Here is a 21,621-nt window from a genome sequence, read left to right on the forward strand (position 1 = left end):
TCACTAGTGTCCTCACCCTCACTCTCTAGTGTCCTCACCCTCACTCACTAGTACCCTCACCTTCACTCACTAGTGTCCTCACCCTCACTCACTAGTACCCTCACCTTCACTCACTAGTGTCCTCACCTTCACTCTCTAGTGTCCTCACGTTCACTCTCTAGTGTCCTCACCTTCACTCACTAGTGTCCTCACCTTCACTCTCTAGTGTCCTCACGTTCACTCTCTAGTGTCCTCACCTTCACTCACTAGTGTCCTCACCTTCACTCTCTAGTGTCCTCACCTTCACTCACTAGTATCCTCACCTTCACTCTCTAGTGTCCTCACGTTCACTCTCTAGTGTCCTCACCCTCACTCACTAGTGTCCTCACCTCCACTCACTAGTGTCCTCACCCTCACTCACTAGTGTCCTCACCCTCACTCACTAGTGTCCTCACCTTCACTCACTAGTGTCCTCACCCTCACTCCCTAGTCCCCTCACCCTCACTCTCTAGTGTCCTCACCTTCACTCTCTAGTGTCCTCACCCTCACTCACTAGTGTCCTCACCCTCACTCACTAGTACCCTCACCTTCACTCACTAGTGTCCTCACCTTCACTCACTAGTGTCCTCACCTTCACTCACTAGTGTCCTCACCTTCACTCTCTAGTGTCCTCACGTTCACTCTCTAGTGTCCTCACCTTCACTCTCTAGTGTCCTCACGTTCACTCTCTAGTGTCCTCACCTTCACTCACTAGTGTCCTCACCTTCACTCACTAGTGTCCTCACCCTCACTCTCTAGTGTCCTCACCCTCACTCTCTAGTACCCTCACCTTCACTCACTAGTGTCCTCACCCTCACTCACTAGTGTCCTCACCCTCACTCTCTAGTACCCTCACCTTCACTCACTAGTGTCCTCACCCTCACTCACTAGTACCCTCACCTTCACTCACTAGTGTCCTCACCTTCACTCTCTAGTGTCCTCACGTTCACTCTCTAGTGTCCTCACCTTCACTCACTAGTGTCCTCACCTTCACTCACTAGTGTCCTCACCTTCACTCTCTAGTGTCCTCACCTTCACTCTCTAGTGTCCTCACCTTCACTCACTAGTGTCCTCACCCTCACTCTCTAGTGTCCTCACCCTCACTCACTAGTACCCTCACCTTCACTCACTAGTGTCCTCACCTTCACTCTCTAGTGTCCTCACCCTCACTCACTAGTGTCCTCACCTTCACTCACTAGTGTCCTCACCCTCACTCTCTAGTGTCCTCACCCTCACTCACTAGTACCCTCACCTTCACTCACTAGTGTCCTCACCTTCACTCTCTAGTGTCCTCACCCTCACTCACTAGTACCCTCACCTTCACTCACTAGTGTCCTCACCTTCACTCTCTAGTGTCCTCACCCTCACTCACTAGTGTCCTCACCTTCACTCACTAGTGTCCTCACCCTCACTCTCTAGTGTCCTCACCCTCACTCACTAGTACCCTCACCTTCACTCACTAGTGTCCTCACCTTCACTCTCTAGTGTCCTCACCCTCACTCACTAGTGTCCTCACCTTCACTCACTAGTGTCCTCACCCTCACTCTCTAGTGTCCTCACCCTCACTCACTAGTACCCTCACCTTCACTCACTTGTGTCCTCACCTTCACTCACTAGTACCCTCACCTTCACTCACTAGTGTCCTCACCCTCACTCTCTAGTGTCCTCACCCTCACTCACTAGTACCCTCACCTTCACTCACTAGTGTCCTCACCCTCACTCACTAGTACCCTCACCTTCACTCACTAGTGTCCTCACCTTCACTCTCTAGTGTCCTCACGTTCACTCTCTAGTGTCCTCACCTTCACTCACTAGTGTCCTCACCTTCACTCTCTAGTGTCCTCACGTTCACTCTCTAGTGTCCTCACCTTCACTCACTAGTGTCCTCACCTTCACTCTCTAGTGTCCTCACCTTCACTCACTAGTATCCTCACCTTCACTCTCTAGTGTCCTCACGTTCACTCTCTAGTGTCCTCACCCTCACTCACTAGTACCCTCACCTTCACTCACTAGTGTCCTCACCTTCACTCTCTAGTGTCCTCACCCTCACTCACTAGTACCCTCACCTTCACTCACTAGTGTCCTCACCTTCACTCACTAGTGTCCTCACCTTCACTCTCTAGTGTCCTCACGTTCACTCTCTAGTGTCCTCACCTTCACTCTCTAGTGTCCTCACGTTCACTCTCTAGTGTCCTCACCTTCACTCACTAGTGTCCTCACCTTCACTCACTAGTATCCTCACCCTCACTCTCTAGTGTCCTCACCCTCACTCTCTAGTACCCTCACCTTCACTCACTAGTGTCCTCACCCTCACTCACTAGTGTCCTCACCCTCACTCTCTAGTACCCTCACCTTCACTCACTAGTGTCCTCACCCTCACTCACTAGTACCCTCACCTTCACTCACTAGTGTCCTCACCTTCACTCTCTAGTGTCCTCACGTTCACTCTCTAGTGTCCTCACCTTCACTCACTAGTGTCCTCACCTTCACTCACTAGTGTCCTCACCTTCACTCTCTAGTGTCCTCACGTTCACTCTCTAGTGTCCTCACCTTCACTCACTAGTGTCCTCACCCTCACTCTCTAGTGTCCTCACCCTCACTCACTAGTACCCTCACCTTCACTCACTAGTGTCCTCACCTTCACTCTCTAGTGTCCTCACCCTCACTCACTAGTGTCCTCACCTTCACTCACTAGTGTCCTCACCCTCACTCTCTAGTGTCCTCACCCTCACTCACTAGTATCCCTCACCTTCACTCACTAGTGTCCTCACCTTCACTCTCTAGTGTCCTCACCCTCACTCACTAGTACCCTCACCTTCACTCACTAGTGTCCTCACCTTCACTCTCTAGTGTCCTCACCCTCACTCACTAGTGTCCTCACCTTCACTCACTAGTGTCCTCACCCTCACTCTCTAGTGTCCTCACCCTCACTCACTAGTACCCTCACCTTCACTCACTAGTGTCCTCACCTTCACTCTCTAGTGTCCTCACCCTCACTCACTAGTGTCCTCACCTTCACTCACTAGTGTCCTCACCCTCACTCTCTAGTGTCCTCACCCTCACTCACTAGTACCCTCACCTTCACTCACTAGTGTCCTCACCTTCACTCACTAGTACCCTCACCTTCACTCACTAGTGTCCTCACCCTCACTCTCTAGTGTCCTCACCCTCACTCACTAGTACCCTCACCTTCACTCACTAGTGTCCTCACCCTCACTCACTAGTACCCTCACCTTCACTCACTAGTGTCCTCACCTTCACTCTCTAGTGTCCTCACGTTCACTCTCTAGTGTCCTCACCTTCACTCACTAGTGTCCTCACCTTCACTCTCTAGTGTCCTCACGTTCACTCTCTAGTGTCCTCACCTTCACTCACTAGTGTCCTCACCTTCACTCTCTAGTGTCCTCACCTTCACTCACTAGTATCCTCACCTTCACTCTCTAGTGTCCTCACGTTCACTCTCTAGTGTCCTCACCCTCACTCACTAGTGTCCTCACCTCCACTCACTAGTGTCCTCACCCTCACTCACTAGTGTCCTCACCTCCACTCACTAGTGTCCTCACCTTGACTCACTAGTACCCTCACCCCACTCCCTAGTACCCTCACCCCACTCCCTAGTCCCCTGTATCCCCAGCTTCGCAGGACAGAGTATTCCATGTGGAGAAACACAGAGAGTGGAAGGGCACAGCTGAACTCGGGGGACTAGAGGTTGGCAAAGGGCCCTTGAGCTGGATTAGAAATGAGTCTCATAGATTGAAATAGTGGATTGGAATATGAGAGAAGCTCTGGAGTGGTTAAATCTGGGTTTGGCATCTTGAGATTTCAAAAATAAATTTCTTTTTTATACAGTTCTAGAACCCTCTTTGGAAAATGTGTTCTGTGGCCTATCAACTTCCTTTTCTTCTCTCAGATAGAAATTTATTACAGTGTTACGTTTTAGTAATTTGACTAAATAAGTCCCTGAAGGAAGTCACAGCTAGATGGTTGTTTTTTTTGTTTGTTTTGTTTTGTTTTTTTAATTGTAGGCCATGAGAAAAGCGAGGTACCACACCGTAGGACCTCCTCTAGTTAGCAAGCCCTGTTTTCTTTTTCGGGGGTAAAAACAGTCTGAGATGGAAGTTGCTCTTACAAAACCAACTTCCGGATACTCACACATCGGAGATAGCAGTGTTCTTCCCCACCCCTGGCCCCATGTGAGCAGCAGCGTGTGCCGTGTTGAATGTGGCTGCAGGACTGAGCCCTCCGTTAATTACCTGTGTTTCCCTGGGAACCGTAGGCACAGTACATCTTGATCCACCAGGCCTTGGTGGAATACAATCAGTACGGAGAGACGGAAGTGAGCTTGTCCGAGTTACACCCCTATCTCTCTAACATGAAGAAGAGGGATCCCCCCAGTGAGCCGTCGCCACTGGAGGCTGAGTTCCAGGTAAGGACGGAGGGGACGGTCCCGCGCACAGACGGCGTCCCGGAGGTGTCCTGCGGGGCCGGGGGAACCACACAGCATCGCATAGATGCGCTTAAACGTGGAAGTCTGGCCGACAGACCTTCCTCAGCGAGGTCATCCAAAACGGAGGAGGAGGGAGCCCTGGAGGACCCCCGCCGTGGTCGCCCGCGGCCCGGAGCCCCAGCCCTTCACCGGGCATCAGCTTCTGGGTGGCAAAGGCCAGCGTTAGGAGGCTTTGCACTCGAGGGAGCTGGACTGACGAGCTGGACAGACCGAAGGAGAAAGACGGGTGTCCCCGCCTCTTTAGGAGGCACTTACTCTGAAAGCGAATGTAGGGTGCCGTTCACTGTGACCTCAGAGCGTTGGCCCGGCTCCTTCCCAGTGGCTCACGTCTCAAAAACCCGGTTTCTAACTCTTCTCTTTCACCCGTGATTTACCTACGATTTCCAGTTGACCGAGCTTGTCTGCGAACAACCAAACGGGCCGATCGGAGAGTTTCCCAGGACCGGGAACACGCTTTTAATCAGATGAAGAATCCTTTAATGTTTTGGATCGAAGAAGTTGCGGCGGGGTGGGGGGTGCACGTAATCCTGGGCCGCACACGCCCGGCCGGCCTGCCCTACGGAAGGGGCAGCTAGCAGGCGTCCGGGGCCGGCTTCCCCTCGCGGGGTTTCGCGGTTGGCATCTCGCTCTTAGCTGCCGCGCCGGCCCCAATCAACCCCAGCCCTCTAACCGCACGGGCACACACGCCGTCTGGAACACTTACGAGTGTCCTTTCGTCACTCAGATGCAAAGTCACTAAAAGAAAGAGTGACTCTCTTCTCTGAACGAAAACGATCGCGTCTTTGCTCTGTCCCCAGCCCAGGTCTAGGCTCAAGAGTCAAGGCGATTTGCAAGGGGCACAGGGAGACAGTGTGGCGCAGGGCACAAGACGTGACCCTCCCTGGACAGGAGCAGGGAACGCAGTCCAGCCCAGCCTAACGGAAGGCACAGAGGGGCAGCCCCTGGTTGGCCAATCTGGCGAGGGGAAGTTGAGGCCGTTCTTGTCCTAATGTCTTTTCTCTCTCAAGAAGGTAGGAAGCGAGGGGAGCGGTGGAGGGGACAGCGGTGAGCAGGGCCAGAACAGCTTACCCCGAGGAAGGGAAACGACACAAAACGTGTGTCAAAGTGGAAAACCCGTGTCTGAGGCAGAGACAGCAAGTGCTAGGACGCTTGGGGGCATCATTTGAAAGGTGTGGTCGTGCACCTGAGAGGCCCGTCGTTGATTTCGAGTGTGCATGCCAGCCTCGGCCTGCTGGGTCGGACCATGGAGGGTTTTTAAGTGACTAGATGAGTCGGGAGGACCAAGGAGTCAAGGGTGTTTGCAAACGGGTGATAGCACGGTGGCAGCCAGAACAGTGTGGGGGTCCTGCTGAAATTCCAGGTTCCTAGGTTGAGGACACCAGGACAAATGACAGGGAAGAACAGAGGAAAGTTTCAGTAACAGGGACGGTCGGAACCGTGCATTTCAAGGTGATGCCCCATGTGCAGCTACACCTACAGAGGCAGGCAGGGGAGGGTGGATGCTGAGAGCGGAGAGACGGGATGGGAGGCGAGGAGCCCCCGCGAAGGCGGCAGGGCTGGGGGGGGCATCCTCGTCGGCGCTGAGTGACCAAGACTGATGGCCGACAGGAGGAGAGGGGCACGCAGTTACCCAGGGGTAACACGGAGGCAGGGGGTGATCGGGAACCAGGCCTGACCCCTCCGAACCGCCGAAGGGCACAGGACATAGCGGGAGACTCGTGTGGGATTCCCGCGGGAGAGTGAATAGAGCTGGCTCACCCGCAGAGCAGGGCGCGGAGCGCACGCAGCTCTTCCTTAAGCTGTGAATGGGGCGCAGGGGGCGGTCGGCTTTTCTTAAAAAGCTGCTTCATTTTTGGTGGTGTCTTCGGGGGACATTCAGGCTTCACCTGGTGTCCCCCAACCCCCACAACACAACCCAAAACAAATAGTAATAAAAAGATGAAGGGAGGGGAGGATGGGGTGTTGCCCAGGACATGGGCACCGGATGGCAGACAGGGGCAGTGGTTGGTGGTGCTCCCGACCAGGACGGCAGGGTGCGCGCTGAGACAGCTCTCGGATGCTGTCGGGTAAGACACCACGTGGACTGGACTCCATAGAAGGAGAGAGAGGGGAGGGTTTGCCAGCGTCCCCGGTACACAGGCAGGTGTTGCTGACGGACTGGCTACTTCAGCGAGAGGGACTGTGCTCTGGGAAGGAAGACAAGAGTGGAGAACCAACTCTTCCAGCAGGAGCCCCGTCTTCTGGGACGGCTCTCTCTGCAGAGCGTATTTCTGATTATTTAAGACCAGTTACCATTGTCTTTTGTACTTTGGATAACCATCGCCATAGTGCGCTTTCAGAGTGTACCAGAGCAAACCCTGGAGGAGGAAGCATGTTGTTACATAATCGTGCGTGTGTGCATGTGTGCGTGCACGCGTGTGTGCGTGTGTGTGTGTGTGTGTGTGTGCGATTAAAAGGAAAAATCCAGAGGCAAACGTAAACACCACGAGCTCCAGGGCATGTATGCAAAGTTCACAACGCGCGATGGAAGACGTTTCTGGCGGTGCCTCTACCAGGGACCATGACCTAAGCCGAGGTGGACACTGGTGACGTTTTCCACTCTCTCTTGTTCTCCCACAGAGACTCCCTTCCTACAGGAGCTGGAGGACACAGCACATTGGGAATCAAGAAGAAAATAAAAGTAAAAACAGGAATTCTTCCGTCATTCCATGTATGTAGTTGATTTCATTTCTTTCTTTCTTTCTTTTTTTGTGTCAGGTGAACGTAAGCTCTTTTGGGATGGAAGACACACACACACAAGTGATCTTGGAGCCAGTTTCTGACCCTGAGTTGACAGTAGAGTTAATAGGCCTTTTAAAACTATGTTCGAGCACATACTTTGAACCCCAGACATCCACAGGGGACTTGGAGGATGGGCTGGACTGAGAGTTCTCTTTCTAGGAAGGATTTCGGAAATGGGTTGTCAGAAAGATGGAAACTCTGGAGCTGGGAGAAAGAAAGGCCAAGTTCCCTTCCCCAGTCCCGTCTGACTGCCGTTGATTTCAGTTGTTTACCCCGAGGTGACTGCCAAACAGCGGAGAAGACATGCTTTGCTCCCTACTGTTTTCTCCCCCTCCTTCCTGATCTCTGGGAGGTTGAATGTAGGTGACAAGTACTCTGTACACTGCCCGTCATCCAGTGTCACAGGTCAGAAGACACACAGTTTTCAGGACTTGAGTTCGGCCTTGTGCGCATGTTGGTAGCACCCCCTCTGGGAGAGCTATGACGCTATCCAGTCTGCACCCTAAAATTAGTCTGGGGAAGATACAACCCAGGCGAATGAACGAGACAACCAAATAAATCAGATCAGTGTATGGTTGGCCTAGTTCATTTCTTGAGAATTCTGTATGAATGTAGTCTAAAATGTGTAGCTAATCAGATCATTTGATTAGGTTATTAAAGTTTTTTTTAATTGAGCCCAGCTGGTGTGACTCAGTGAACTGAGAGGTCTCAGTTCGATTCCCAGTCAGGGCACATGCCCGGGTTGCGGGCTCGATCCCCAGTAGGGGGCGTGCAGGAGGCAGCCAATAGATGTTTCTCTCTCACATCGATGTTTCTATCTCTCTCTCTAAGAAATCAATAAAAACATATATTTTTTAAACTTTTTATTTTTATTTTATTTTATTTTATTTTTTTATCCTCACCCGAGGACATTTTTCCATTTTTTGTTTCGACAGAGTGGGAGGGAGAGAGAGGAACAGAGAGAGAGAGAAACATCAATGTGAAAGGGACACATCGAGTGGCTGCCACCCGCACGACCGACCAGGGCCGGGGACAAACCGCAACCGAGGTACGTGCCCTTAGCGGGAACCGAACCCCGGTCTCTCAGGACCGCAGGCCGACGCTCTAACCGCTGAGCCAAACCGGCCAGGGCTATTTTTTAAACTTTTTAAATTGAGAAACTGAGGAATTACAGACTAAATTTTTTATTAAATGATTATTTATCAGAGATACTGATGTCATTAAGATGTTAATTAAATGTTAGTAGAATACAATTGAAAGAATAGGTTTCGCCCTGGCTGCTATGGCTCAGCTGGTTGAGCACCTTCCAAAAGGTTTCGGGTTCGATCCCAGGTCTGGGCACATGTGGGAGGCAGCCAACTGATGTCTCTCTCTCTCTCTCTTTCTCTCTCTCTCTCTTCCTCCCTCTCTCTAAAGTCAATTTACAAAAAAGAAATAAAAATAGGATTTTATCTAAGCAATGTACTTTATTAGCTCATGTATTTTTAAAATTTATATCCAGTAGAATGCTAATATTCCATGGAAAATTCAAGTAGATATATCAAAGACTGAATGATCAAGGGAGAGTTATGACATCTGCTTATTGTTTAACATTGAATGACGCTCCGTGTATATTTCCTGGAACCGGTGTGGGGCCCTCTTTCCCCTTAGACTTCTTTTTTATAATTTTCTAATTGATAAGAACTGAGTTTTATGTAGGATCTCAATCCACGTGGATCCATCAAACTTACATAATGTGATCAGTCACTTCTTCAAATTTTTTTTCCTTTTATTGATATTTTAAAAGAGAGGAATACAGAGGGAGAGAGAGATGGAAACATCGATGAGAGAGAACATCGATTGGCCGCCTCCTGCGTGCCGCTCACTGGGGATTGAACCCACAACCTGGGCATGTGCCCTGACCGGGAATCGAACCGGCGACCTCTCAGGGCCGGGGTTGAGGCTTAGCCCCTGAGCCGCACCGGCCGGACTGTGATCGGTCAGCTCTCAATTGCCTTGGGATTTCCGCCTGACAGTCGAGCAGAGACCTGCTGCTCTAATGGAAGACCGACTCCCCGTTTGTTTTGCGTAGATGACTTCAACAGAGTCCAACTCAGGTACGACCTGGACGCAAGCAAGGAGAGCGAGCATGACTCGGACCAGTCCTCCGACGACGACAGTGACGAGGAGGACAACGGCAGGTACATCAACGCCTCCTTCGTCACGGTAGGTGCCCAAGCCTCTGGAGCCCAGCAGCAGACCCTTTAAACTTTACACATGCATCTTGTGATTAAGGCCATTCTTGAGTGATTTTTTTTTTTTTTAATCTTCACCCAAGGACACTTTTGCATTTATCTTCAGATAGAGCGGGAGGGAGAGAGGGGAAAGAGAGAGAGAGAAACATCGATGTGAGAGAGACACAGCGAGTGGTTGCCACCCACATGACCCCAACCGGGGCCGGGGACAAACTGCAACCGAGGTACGTGCCCTTAGCGGGAACCGAACTCAAGACTCTCTGGTCTGAGGGCTGATGCTCTAACCACTGAATCAAACTGGCCAGGGCAATTCTTGAGTGATTTTATAAGAGAATGATGAGCTTGGCCGTAACTCTCTGTTGACTGACATCAAAGTTTTCATTTTTAACATCATATTTTAACTTATTGAAAGACTTAAAGATATCGAACCCTAATGAGTTGTCTTAAAAAATGAGATAATGCTATTAGTTGCTATTTCTGACGAATACAACTATAATCTTATTAATTTGAACAGTAGAATTGAGCACATCCAAGTGTTTGAAAATGTTATATTTACTCATATACTCAAATTGTAAGCAGGTCCATATTTGTACGGTTAAAAACTTTTCATTCAGATTATCTAAATTATTAGGTGAGTCTGTGTCACATACCTTTTTCAATAAACTGAAAATTCAAACACAAAAAAAAACAATGTTTAGTCATTTAGTAAATACTTTCTACATATATACTAACTTGGGCTTATTTCTTTTCCAAATTTGCCTAAAACACGCATTCATAAAATATCAATTTAATGATGAGCTATTGTAAGAACGCATAGACACCAATAAGGTAGAGACATAATAAAGACAATTTGAAATGCTTATGCAATTTCCTTTTACAATTGTATCAACCTTTTTAGGGGGAGAAAAAGGCATTTTTGGAAGATGACTTGTTAGTTTTGTAAGATATATTCTACACGTGATTTTACATGACTAGTTAAGTATTATCTTTAACTCAATAAGTATTTTGCATATAGATACCACATTGTTTCTTAATAACATTGTTTCTTAAGGTTCCTAAGAATCTTAATATTTTCATGTAACCACATTGATGTAAAGAGTAAGTGACCATGTTTCCAAAGGGCCTTTTTTGGAATCCACTGTTCTTATCAATGAGCAGTAGTAACAGAGTCCCACTTTTTTTTAAAGAGTTACTGGAAGCCAGAAGTGATGATTGCTACTCAAGGACCCCTAAAAGAGACCATCGGGGACTTTTGGCAGATGACTTTCCAAAGAAAAGTCAAAGTCATTGTGATGCTCACAGAGCTGAAGCATGGGGATCAGGTTTGCACTCCGTCATGTTTTATTTTGCTCTTTCTGCCATCAAATATCTTCTCCATCCTTGGGTGATGCACTCGAGGGCTCCGCTCGAGTCTTGATGTTTCCTCTGTCATCCAGTTTTCTTTGCTCACTCTGACCATCTGCCATCCACGAGGTGGCCCCCAGCACCGTGTGTCTGGGTCCCGAGTCTCCAGCCCTGCACGCCCCTCAGAGCATCTAAGGCAGGCAACCCCAGGGCCACCTTGCTCAAACGACAAACAACAGCCCCATTTTCCTGATTTTCTTCGACATGAAAGCCAAACTCCTCAGTCTGAGATGTAAGACCTTCAATGATCTGGTCCGCTTCTGTCTTTCCAGTTTCCTCCTATGTTTATATTCCCTGTGCTTCCCACTCTGGACAAGTAGGTTTGCTGGCGGAATCTTAACTCCCTGTGCATTTCCGTCACCGGGTCCCCACTTACTGCTACCCTCTGTCTACATGTGCCCTCTCTTCCCACTTTGACCTTATTTTGCTAGCAAGACACTTATCTAAATCCTGCTTTCTTCATCGGCCTGTGATATTGCTTGGTATAAAACTCTATAGTTGGAGATGAACCTAAGATCTACCTTGATCTTCTGCTTCGTGTCTGTGATGTGTATTTGATTCTTTCCTTAATGCCGAGCCAGCAAAATTTCCCCGGTGGTAGATCTTACTACGTTTTAGCACCAAACACAATCTGCCTCATGAGAAAGCTAATCAGTGACCAGCCTCATGAGCATGGAAGGATGTCATCTGTCTTCTCTTTTTCTCTCTCTTTTTCCTGGCCCTCTACCCTGGACACAGAAAGTTGTTTTTTCCTTTTAGGTCTTTCTTTCTTTCTTTCTTTCTTTCTTTCTTTCTTTCTTTCTTTCTTTCTCTCTCTCTCTCTCTCTCTCTCTTTCTCTCTCTCTCTTTCTTTCTTTCTTTCTTTCTCTCTTTCTCTCTCTCTCTCTCTTTCTTTCTTTCTTCTTTTTTTCTTCTTTCTGTCTCTCTCTCCTTCTTTCCTTCCTTCCCTCCCTTCCTCTCTCCCTCCCTCCCTCCTTCTTTCTTTCTTTCTCTCTCTCTCTCTCTTTCTTTCTTTCTTTCTTTCTTTCTTTCTTTCTTTCTTTCTTTCTTTCTTTCTTCTTTTTTTAAAAAGAGAGATATGTTTGTATTTGCAGCCATCTCTCCCTTCATCTAAATGGTGAAAACTGGTAACTGGCACGAGAGAGTGGGCAGGGATGACTCTAGTCAGCAGCTGTGGGACGGTGGTTGGTGAAGAACCATCTGTAGAGAGGACACCTTTGTGCTCCACCGGCCCTTCATCTGACCTGTACGTAGAGACTCAGTCAACTTCGGCTGAGCTGCTAATGGTGCTGGTCATCCAGATACAGAAGCACAGCTGAAGGGGCTACTGCTGGCCAGTGAGGCCATCGGTGGTGACGAAGTGATGACAGGGTGTGGACGGGAGGGCGGCGGAATGTTAGACCCACAGGAGAGGTGACAGGCAGTTCCTGGGGCGTCCCCTTGGCCCCACAGGGAAACACCTGCTTTGTCGAATGGATGTCCACCGCAGTTGAAATAGATTTTAGAGTTCTACGGGCATCTTTCCGGTTTCGAACTCAGTCAGTCATTGTAATGGGCTAGAACAGAGGGAAGGAAAAGGAGCAGAGAGAGACAGAGGCGGAGAATGTGTGGGGGCCGTGGCCGAACCTGCTTTCCCATCCAGGAGGCCTGTGCGCAGTACTGGGGAGACGGGAAGCAAACCCACGGGGATCTGGAGGTCCACCTGAAGGACATCACCACGGCGGCCGCGTACACCCTCCGCGTGTTTGAACTGAGACACTCCAAGGTATGGACACGATTTCCGGGCTGGACGTCTTTGATGTGACCGGGCTGGTGTCAAATTGACATAAATCACCCCGTGGAAGCACAGCGACTCTCTACAGGCTGAAGCGGGGGTGACAGTCGATGCGTCCGCGGGAGGACCGGCTCCAGCTAACGTTGCCTCCGCTTCTGGTTGCAGAGGAAAGAGCCCCGCACCGTGTACCAGTACCAGTACCACCGCTGGGAGGGGGAAGGGCTGCCCGCGGAGCCCCGCGGCCTGGTCTCCATGATCCAGGACCTCAAACAGAAGCTCCCCGTGCGGAACGCCGCCGAAGGGAACAAGCACCCCAAGAGCGTGCCCCTCCTGGTCCACTGCAGGTGGGTGGCGCCTGATAAGATTTGCTCTGAGAATCCTCAAAACACACCTGCCAGGTTCACACGTCCTGCTCACTTCTTCTTACCCCGATGGACACAACGCGCGCTCACCGCAAAGCCTCTCGGGGGTCCGTGACTCTCAGCCACGTCCCGCAGCGTCACTACTACAAAGACGTAATAGCCACGAGGACATCAGGCAGTGATGTTTTTCCTTTTTCTTTTAAATCCTCACCTGAGGATATTTTTCCATTTATTTTCAGATAGGGTGGGGGGGGAGAGAGAGAGAGAGAAACATCGATGCGAGAGGGACACATCAACTGGTTGCCTCCCACAGGACCCTGACCAGGGCCGGGGACGAACCACAACCAAGGTACTTGCCCTTGATTGGAATCGAAACCGTGACTCTCTGGTCCACGGGCCAACGCTCTAACCACTGAGAGAACCAGCCAGGGCCACAGTGCAGTGATCTTAAGCTGAGCTCAGTACCGGTGCCAGTTCTGGCCAGAAGGGAAGCAAATGCTGGAAGGTGGTCAGTCCCCAGCACCTACTGCACCTGGACTGTCCTGTGTCCCGAATAAACTAATGACCACAAGGCAGGCTGTGCAAACAGGCAGGAGGCCGGATAGGACGCTCGACGTGTGCTTATTGGCATCCGCTCACTATCTACTGCTTTTTCCCCCATAAAATGTGGAATTATTTTAAAAATCTTTTCTCCCTTTTATAGAGACGGAGCTCAGCACACAGGCCTGTTCTATGCTTTGTTCAATATCTTGGAAAGCGCCGAAACGGAGGATGTGATTGATGTCTTCCAAGTCGTGAAATCTCTGCGCAAAGCCAGGCCGGGAATGATCCCTACCTTTGTAAGTGGATCTCGCCTTTGCTTGTGACATGTTTTGCTCTTTGGGTTTTTTTTGGACAATTTCTTCCCCTCCCCTCCTTCTCTCCTCTCTCTTCTCATCTGTTCACTTTGCTCCTCCTCTGCCTCATCTTCCAGGTTCACATGACAATTCTCATTGAATTATGAGCCCTCTTATTGGGTCTCTAGGAAGAGACCTGCTTAGAGGTTACCGGCAATTTGTGCTGGTCCTACAAAGAGGATACTTCTTTTTTTTCTTTTTCTTTTTCTTATAAACATGGCCCCCGGGAATCAGGAAAGCCTTCTCCTTTTTCTTATTCTTTCTTTTCTTTATTGATTTTAGAGAGAGAGGAAGGGAGAGGGAGAGAGAGACAGAAACATCGATGAGAGAGAACATCGATTGGCCGCCTCCTGCATGCCCCCCACTGGGGATCGGGCCCACAACCTGGGCATGTGCCCTGACCGGGAATCAAACCAGTGACCTCTTGCTGCATGGGTCAGTGCTCAATCACTGACCTACCCCAGCCTGGTGGAAGGATACTTCTTTATTTTTATTTTTATTTTATTCCTCATCCAAGGATATTTTTCCATTTATTATCAGATAGAGTGGGAGGGAGGGAGAGAGAGAGACAGAGAGAAACATCGATGTGATAGTCACATGAACTGGTTGCCTCCTGCACGACCCCACCAGGGCCGGGAAGAACCGCAGCTGAGTACGAGCCCTTGGCCAGAACAGAACCCACCAGTCATTCGTCTGTGAGCTGGCTGATGCTCTAACCGCTGAGCCACACTGGCTGTGTGGAAGGACACTTCTTTAAATGCTCGTGAATTCCCTCACCCCTCCCACCTCTGACCCTGTATCTACATGTGAGTTTTGAGAAGAACAGCAGCCTGAAGCCAGACCCCCAGGGCTCAGCCTTGGACCTGGCGTAACCTTCTTCCTCTGCATTTAATTTCCCAAACCAGAACAGGCCGGCTCACGTGTGAGGGGTGGGGCAGTGGAGGGTCTGCGGGTCCCACGGCAGAGACGTGGCCACAAGGATGAGGCGCGGGCCACGTTTGCGCCCAGTCTGCACCTGCCCCGTCTGCGTGGCTGTGACCACGAGCGGAAGTCTGGGGGTCAGGGACCGGCCCCAGTGTAAACTCGACTCGGCCAGTACACGCAGCGTCGAGTTGCTTCCCACTGAGCTGGCCTGCAGTGGTTTTCAGAGCATGCTGAGGGCCTGCAGGGTGCCCCTGCCACGCACAGACTCACGTTTGGTGTAAGAAAAAGGCAGATATTTGTTCGACAACAGAGCGAGTGGAATGACAGAGAAATGATACCTGAAGGAGGGACCTGATTTGACCTGTGGGACCAGGATGAGCTTCCTGCAGGGGGTGGTTTCCACCCTGAAGTTGGGTCCTGGGAAGTTGTAGCCAAGAGATTAGGTACAAAAATTGGCAGCATAGGCAAAGGCATGGGAGTGAGCCCAGGTGGCCCTCGGGCTGAGCAGCGGTCAGGTGAGCCCAGCAGGTCAATCGCGACGTGTCCCCTGCAGCCCACCCTGCAGCGCTGCAAGGCCAGTGAGCCCTGTAAGCTGCTCTTTCCACGCAAACACAGACCAGTTTCCTGCTGTCCAGGACCAGCGGCAGGGCTGGTCCTGGCTCATTCTTCTCCGCTGGAGAAACCAGGAACTTCCTTTACGAGATCGTTTGCTCTTTCCTTTGCTAGGAGCAATACCAGTTCCTGTACGATGTCATTGCCAGCACCTATCCGGTCCAGAACGGACAAGTCAAGAAGAATGCCCATCGGGAAGACAAAGTCAAGTTTGATAACGAAGTGGACACGGCCAAACAGGAGGCCAATTGTGTGAGTCCACCCAGTGGCCCCGAGAAGGCGCCGGGAGGAAGCCAAGAGGAGGAGGACCCCAAACCCGCCAGCGGTCCTGATGGGCCAGAACATTCTGCCAACGGCCCCACCAGCCCAGCGATGACCCAGACAGCCTAGGGCAGGCCCGAACGGGCGGCTCAGAACCTGCTGTTCGATGTTATTTCCATTTTTCTACAAGTAGGGGAAGAATAGATACACAGTAGATGAAGGAGTCACCCTGGACCAGTTTGGGTGGGAAGCTTCTATTTTACTGCTGTAGAAAATATTTAAGACAGTGTTGTACAGTCTTGTGCTTTTAAAATTTTGTCTCATTCAGCAAAAAGAACCTGTTTCTAGTCTTTGTGCTCATGTGTGTGTATGAAAGAGAGAGAGAGAGAGAGAGGGAGAGAGAGAGGGGATTGAAACTCCTTTGTATGTGTGTTTTTTAAACAATATTTTTACTGGAAATATTAGCTTCAAGCATCTATTTTTTCTGCTCATAAATGGTGTGTGGGCTCTGCGTAAGAACATGTTTCTGTGACGGCCTCCAGGTGTCCTCCTCGTTCTGTCTGGATACATCTTATCCGGCACGATTTTCCTTGAGAAATAGACATGAAAGTAGTAAGAATGTGCATATTTCCCACAAGAACCTTAACTAAATTAACATTTGGAAACCTTCTATTCCATATGTTAGCATTTAGTGCAGCCTCCTGGCAAGCTTATTTAATCTAATTTAAAATTTTCAAGCAGGCCTATCTTGGGATCTTCACTTGGTGTTCACATTTTGCAAAAAGGGTTATTCTAGGTATAATACGTGACCTTCATTGATTTTGGGCCCCAAATTATGTTTGTTAAAATTGAATCTAAACATCTTTCAACAAATGCAGGGTATAGTAAATCTATAGAATAAAAATAGAATCATGTAAATGTATTTATACTAAATATTTACATGTAAAACCTAATACAGCTACTTTTATGGAATAAAACATTGACATAAGACATATAATACTGCATCTGCATATTTTCCACGTTAAAGTTTCTCTGAAGTGCTTTTACTTTGAATTTTTCAAATGCTTAGACTACTTTGACCAGGAATTAATATCAATAATCATAATAAAATGTAATCATTATCTTTCCTTGTCCATAAAATATTATGTGTGTTACATGTTCATAAAATATGTGTACGCGGTTAAGATTTGTAGGAAAATTTACAGGTCTCAATTCTTTTTAAATATCTATGATTTAATCATTGTTTACATTCTAGAAAGAAATTAAGAAAAATGGTATTTTTTAAAAAATAATAAAACTCATTTTACTGAATTCTGCATCAGCGTATTTATTAGTCACACACTGCCTTTGGGTTGCTTTGCTTTTCTACACCGTTACTCTCCTAACTGACTTTTACTTTTTATTTAAAATCCCTGTTATTAAAGTGTAGTTGACAGGCAATATTTCCTTAGACCCTGACTGCTTTACCCCTGACCCCAGTCTTACCTGTACATCAGCAGCTGCTTTTCATTCAATTCACTTGCAGCTCAGGCTCCTCTTTCTAATTTTTTTTTTCTTATGCACACAGAATTAACAATGAACACTTACACGATGGTATGGTCATTTGTTACCATGTAACCGTTAGAGTGGAGCAACATTTTCTAAACCATGTTTCCTAGCGTCTCTCCGAGAAGGTGGTGGGGAATCGTTAGCTGTGAACTTCTGAGCCCCGGGGAGAAGGGGGCTCTTGCGTCTCCACCGTTCAACGCCTCGTGCTTCCGTCTCTCCCGCTGAAACCTAACCAGTTGCCGTTGACTGGCTGATGTCGTGAACATGTGAAGTCCTCATGTTCGGTCGACTCGTGTTCCGTGTGTGTCTTTCATCTGTGCGGTTGCTTCCAGACACCAGCAGTAAAAGTTCTACATTGTAACTCATCGACAAGTAAAGATTTTATTCGGAGGGGCTCAGCTGCAAGTGTGGAGGTTGTGTGTTTTGACTGTGTATCTTCGACCCGGGTCTATCTTTTCCAGAGGGTACAAAATAAATACTTTGAAAATAGAGCTCTGGTTATTCCTATTCATCTAGGAGCAAGGTGGGAAAATCTTTTTCTTCTGCAGAGGAGAAGTTGTGGTCAAGGGTCAGAAGGCCTCTTAACTCTGTGTAAATACATATTGATCAGGATAGGTCAATGTCCTTCGGTGGGGCCCACTGTACTCGATCATAGAATTATATGTCTATGATTGTTTATCTTAAAGAAAGTAAGATGTAAATCACAGACCCGTGTCTCTTACAATGAGTTGCATTCCCAGGTAACCTGTCACGAGACATAAAAGATTCTTTCTCTAAAGTTTGGCATTGCTGTTAGTAATTCCAAGACCTAGTCAGAAAAATTAAGCAAAAAAGTCCCAACTTAATAAAGTCTGGTCTACTTCAGATATAAGGCTTGCATTTGATTATATACTTACTGGGCAGAAAGAGACCTGTTAGGTTTCTTTGAGACTTTCTTTTATGTTTGGTACCAGAATTCATTGGGACTAAAAGATACAACTAGTATTCTCAAAATTCAGCTCCAGAGCCATACAGTTTTTAAAATAGAATACATAGTAATACTTATTTTTACACAAAATATCTTTTACAAATATTTGCAGAGAAGGGATACACATGTTACTATTTTCCTTGCAATGAGAGAATGCTGACTGCATTTTCCTACTGCTTATAACCAACTAGGGTTAATCCTCATTTTTAATTTATACCAGAGATGTGTTATGAAAAGTTTCAGCACCGTATCCGTCCACATAAGTGGTGGTAGTCACCCCAGCTCATTGTAGTGTTTCGTGACTCGAAGACCTTCAAAGGGAAAGAGTATCTATTGAAACCAGCGTACAAGCCTGTGTCTTTTCTGATACAAATCATAACAGAACGACCAGAAAGTTCTTCAAAGAGACACAGTGTTTCCTATTCTCAGCAGATTTCTTCTGCTGAGATCCATTTCCCAGGATTCTTTCTTCCTTTTACGTTTTCTTGGTTCAGTGCTAACACCATCAAAGGGTGTGCATACTGTATGGTCACTTATAAATACAAATCTAATTATTATAACATTTATTGAGGTCACACTGATTTGCCCTCAGTTCTTCCGTCACACCTCACACACGGCGGTGGGCCTCGTGCAGAGCAATAGCTCAGAACAGGTAGCTATTTACATAAACACCCTGCAGAACATTTTAGAAATAATTATTTTTACATCAACTTTTAACGTGTTTGCTTGTGTGTGTGTGTGTGTGTGTGTGTGTGTGTGTTGCCTTGCACTACTAATTTTTACAGAGGTACACTCTAAGTTGCAAATCTTCCTCCTAGAAGCTTCTTGACATCATTCCCTGTACCACCTACGAACCATAACGAACCCTGCAGAGTCGTGTGACCCTCCTGCACAGGTGCACTGGGCAGGACCACATTCACTTCAACGCAAGAAGCATTTGTTTTTTAACACTTACAGCATGTGAATTCCATGAGGAAATCCACACAAAGCAGCCAGCTGCCTATAGAGTGAATGCATGTGGAGTTCCCCCAAGACAGTCCCCCAAGTCAGTCCCCCAAGTCAGTCCCCAAGACAGACCCCCAAGACAGTCCCCCAAGTCAGTCGGACATTCCTCCTCCGGGCTTGCAGTCTGTTTTAGTTTTAGAAAGTGACTTCTTAAGTGAAACAAATTATTTGTGTAAATAAAACGTGCTCCGGCAGTTTTCCCTTTGTTTAAAGTAGCATTAAATCATGGAAGTCAAATTTCTCTTTGATGAGAGCCAGTGGGAAAGAAATTCTGTTCTTTCAAGAGGTAGCAAAATATTTGTTCACAATTTAAATGCAGGAAGTTGAAAAAGGTCGAAACCAGTCAAACCAACAAGCACGGTCAAGCTCCCACCGCTCACTGTGCGTCTGCCTCTGCATTTTTAGGGTGTGTTTCAGCTCAAGACTCTGCCGTTGTCCAGAAGACAAATGAATTTCAGAAATAAAACCAACCTTACATTTCTGCCACTTACAGGAAGAGATTGATTGTATCTGGCATTAGATGGCACACTTTGCAGGCTCGTCGGGGGCTTCGGGGCCACCTGCCCGCTGCCCACTGGTCCTCGCTCGGCCTGTCCGTCAGACCTCTGCCCCTCTTCCCATTTCCAGGCCTGCAGCTCTCGACCTGGAGCTACTATCGTGTTTTAAAACTTCCTACTTACTGGCTGATAATGAGCCAGGGTATGTGGCAAAATACTGTAACCAAGAAGGGCTGCAGGGACTATCGAGTAAGACCAATCCCCAGTGATGTGTGGCCTCGAACTCGGGCTGGGACCCACCTGGAGACTGATCTCAGCCTGGGTGACCCCTCCCCCATCACAGGCTCTGAGGAAACATTAGCTGAAGGACACACCCCACGCCCCCAGGGAGGAAATGGAAGCCCCCCTAAGACACGAGCTGGGCCCAGCCGGTCAGGGGACGGAGTGTCGTCCATGGACTGAGGTTCCGGGGGGATTCCCGGTCAGGGCACACGCGCGGCTTGTGGGCCAAATCCCCAGTAGGGGGCGTGCGGGAGGCGGCCGGGAGCTGTTTTTCTCTCACATCGATGGTTCTGTCTCTCTCTCCCTTCATTTCTCTTTAAAATACCAATAAACACATATTTTTTTCTTTTTCTTTTTAATTCTCACCCAAGGATATTTTTCTATTTATCTTCTGATAGAGTGGGAAGGAGGGAGAGAGAGAGAGAAATGGCGACACATCGACTGGTTGCCTCCCGCATGACCCTAAGCAGGGCCAGGAACAAACCACAGCTGAGGTGCGTGCCCTTGACCAGAATCAAACCCTGACCCATGGGTCCGTGGGCTGGCGCTCTGAACGCTGAGCAAACCTGGCCAGGGTGATAAAAACCCATTTATTATTTATTTATTTATTTATTTATTTATTTATTTATTTATTTATTTAAAGGACACACCTTGGCTGGTGGGGCTCTTCCGAGAAATCTCCCCTGTTTTCCCAGAAAAATCCTGAATATGCCTCCCCCTTACTGAGTCCCCTCTTCTTAGACTAAATGAGCCTCAATAAAAATTAAATTGCACCAGGGTGGGGTGCTCTGTCTTCGAAGGAGTAGCCCCCCGCCAGAAGGGGTGCTCTATCTGCAGGGTAGCCCCCCACTGGGAGGGGTGCTCTGTCTGTGGGAGGGGTAACCCCCCACTGGGAGGGGTGCTCTGTCTGAGGGCGGGTAGCCCTCCACCGGGAGGGGTGCTCTGTCTGAGGGCGGGTAGCCCCCCACCGGGAGGGGTGCTCTGTCTGAGGGCGGGTAGCCCCCCACTGGGAGGGGTGCTCTGTCTGAGGGCGGGTAGCCCCCCACTGGGAGGGGTGGCTGTCTGTGGGGTAGCCCCCCACTGGGAGGGGTGGCTGTCTGTGGGGTAGCCCCCCGCTGGGAGGGGCGGCTGTCTGTGGGGTAGCCCCCCGCTGGGAGGGGTGCTCTGTCTGAGGGCGGGTGGCCCCCCCCTGGGAGGGATGCTCTATCTGCAGGGTAGCCCCCCACTGGGAGGGATGCTCTATCTGCAGGGTAGCCCCCCACTGGGAGGGATGCTCTATCTGCAGGGTAGCCCCCCACTGGGAGGGGTGGCTGTCTGTGGGGTAGCCCCCCACTGGGAGGGGCAGCTGTCTGTGGGGTAGCCCCCCACTGGGAGGGGCGGCTGTCTGTGGGGTAGCCCCCCACTGGGAGGGGCGGCTGTCTGTGGGGTAGCCCCCTCTCAGTCTTACCGCTTCACTCTTTCTCTTTAAACTGTGCGGGCTCAGAATGAATAATTTCCTGCAAGAAGCCAAGAACCCGCAGGGGGTTGGAGACCCCGGTCCCTGGATCCC

General features: G+C 49.0%; 1 protein-coding gene across 1 annotated transcript in view; it reads left to right on the forward strand.

The window, feature by feature from the left end:
* Window positions 1-16,963, forward strand: part of PTPRC (protein tyrosine phosphatase receptor type C) — a 97,199-nt gene extending 80,236 nt beyond the window's left edge. The window contains 8 exon segments of the mRNA XM_036277413.1: window positions 4,295-4,444; window positions 7,145-7,235; window positions 9,378-9,511; window positions 10,728-10,862; window positions 12,587-12,709; window positions 12,884-13,062; window positions 13,784-13,919; window positions 15,627-16,963. Coding sequence (XP_036133306.1) covers window positions 4,295-4,444; window positions 7,145-7,235; window positions 9,378-9,511; window positions 10,728-10,862; window positions 12,587-12,709; window positions 12,884-13,062; window positions 13,784-13,919; window positions 15,627-15,902 — 1,224 coding nt within the window. The 3' untranslated portion in view covers window positions 15,903-16,963.
* Window positions 16,964-21,621: the final 4,658 nt, after the last annotated feature.

Source organism: Molossus molossus, unplaced genomic scaffold, assembly GCF_014108415.1.
Source record: "Molossus molossus isolate mMolMol1 unplaced genomic scaffold, mMolMol1.p scaffold_m16_p_23, whole genome shotgun sequence".
NCBI lineage: Eukaryota > Metazoa > Chordata > Mammalia > Chiroptera > Molossidae > Molossus > Molossus molossus.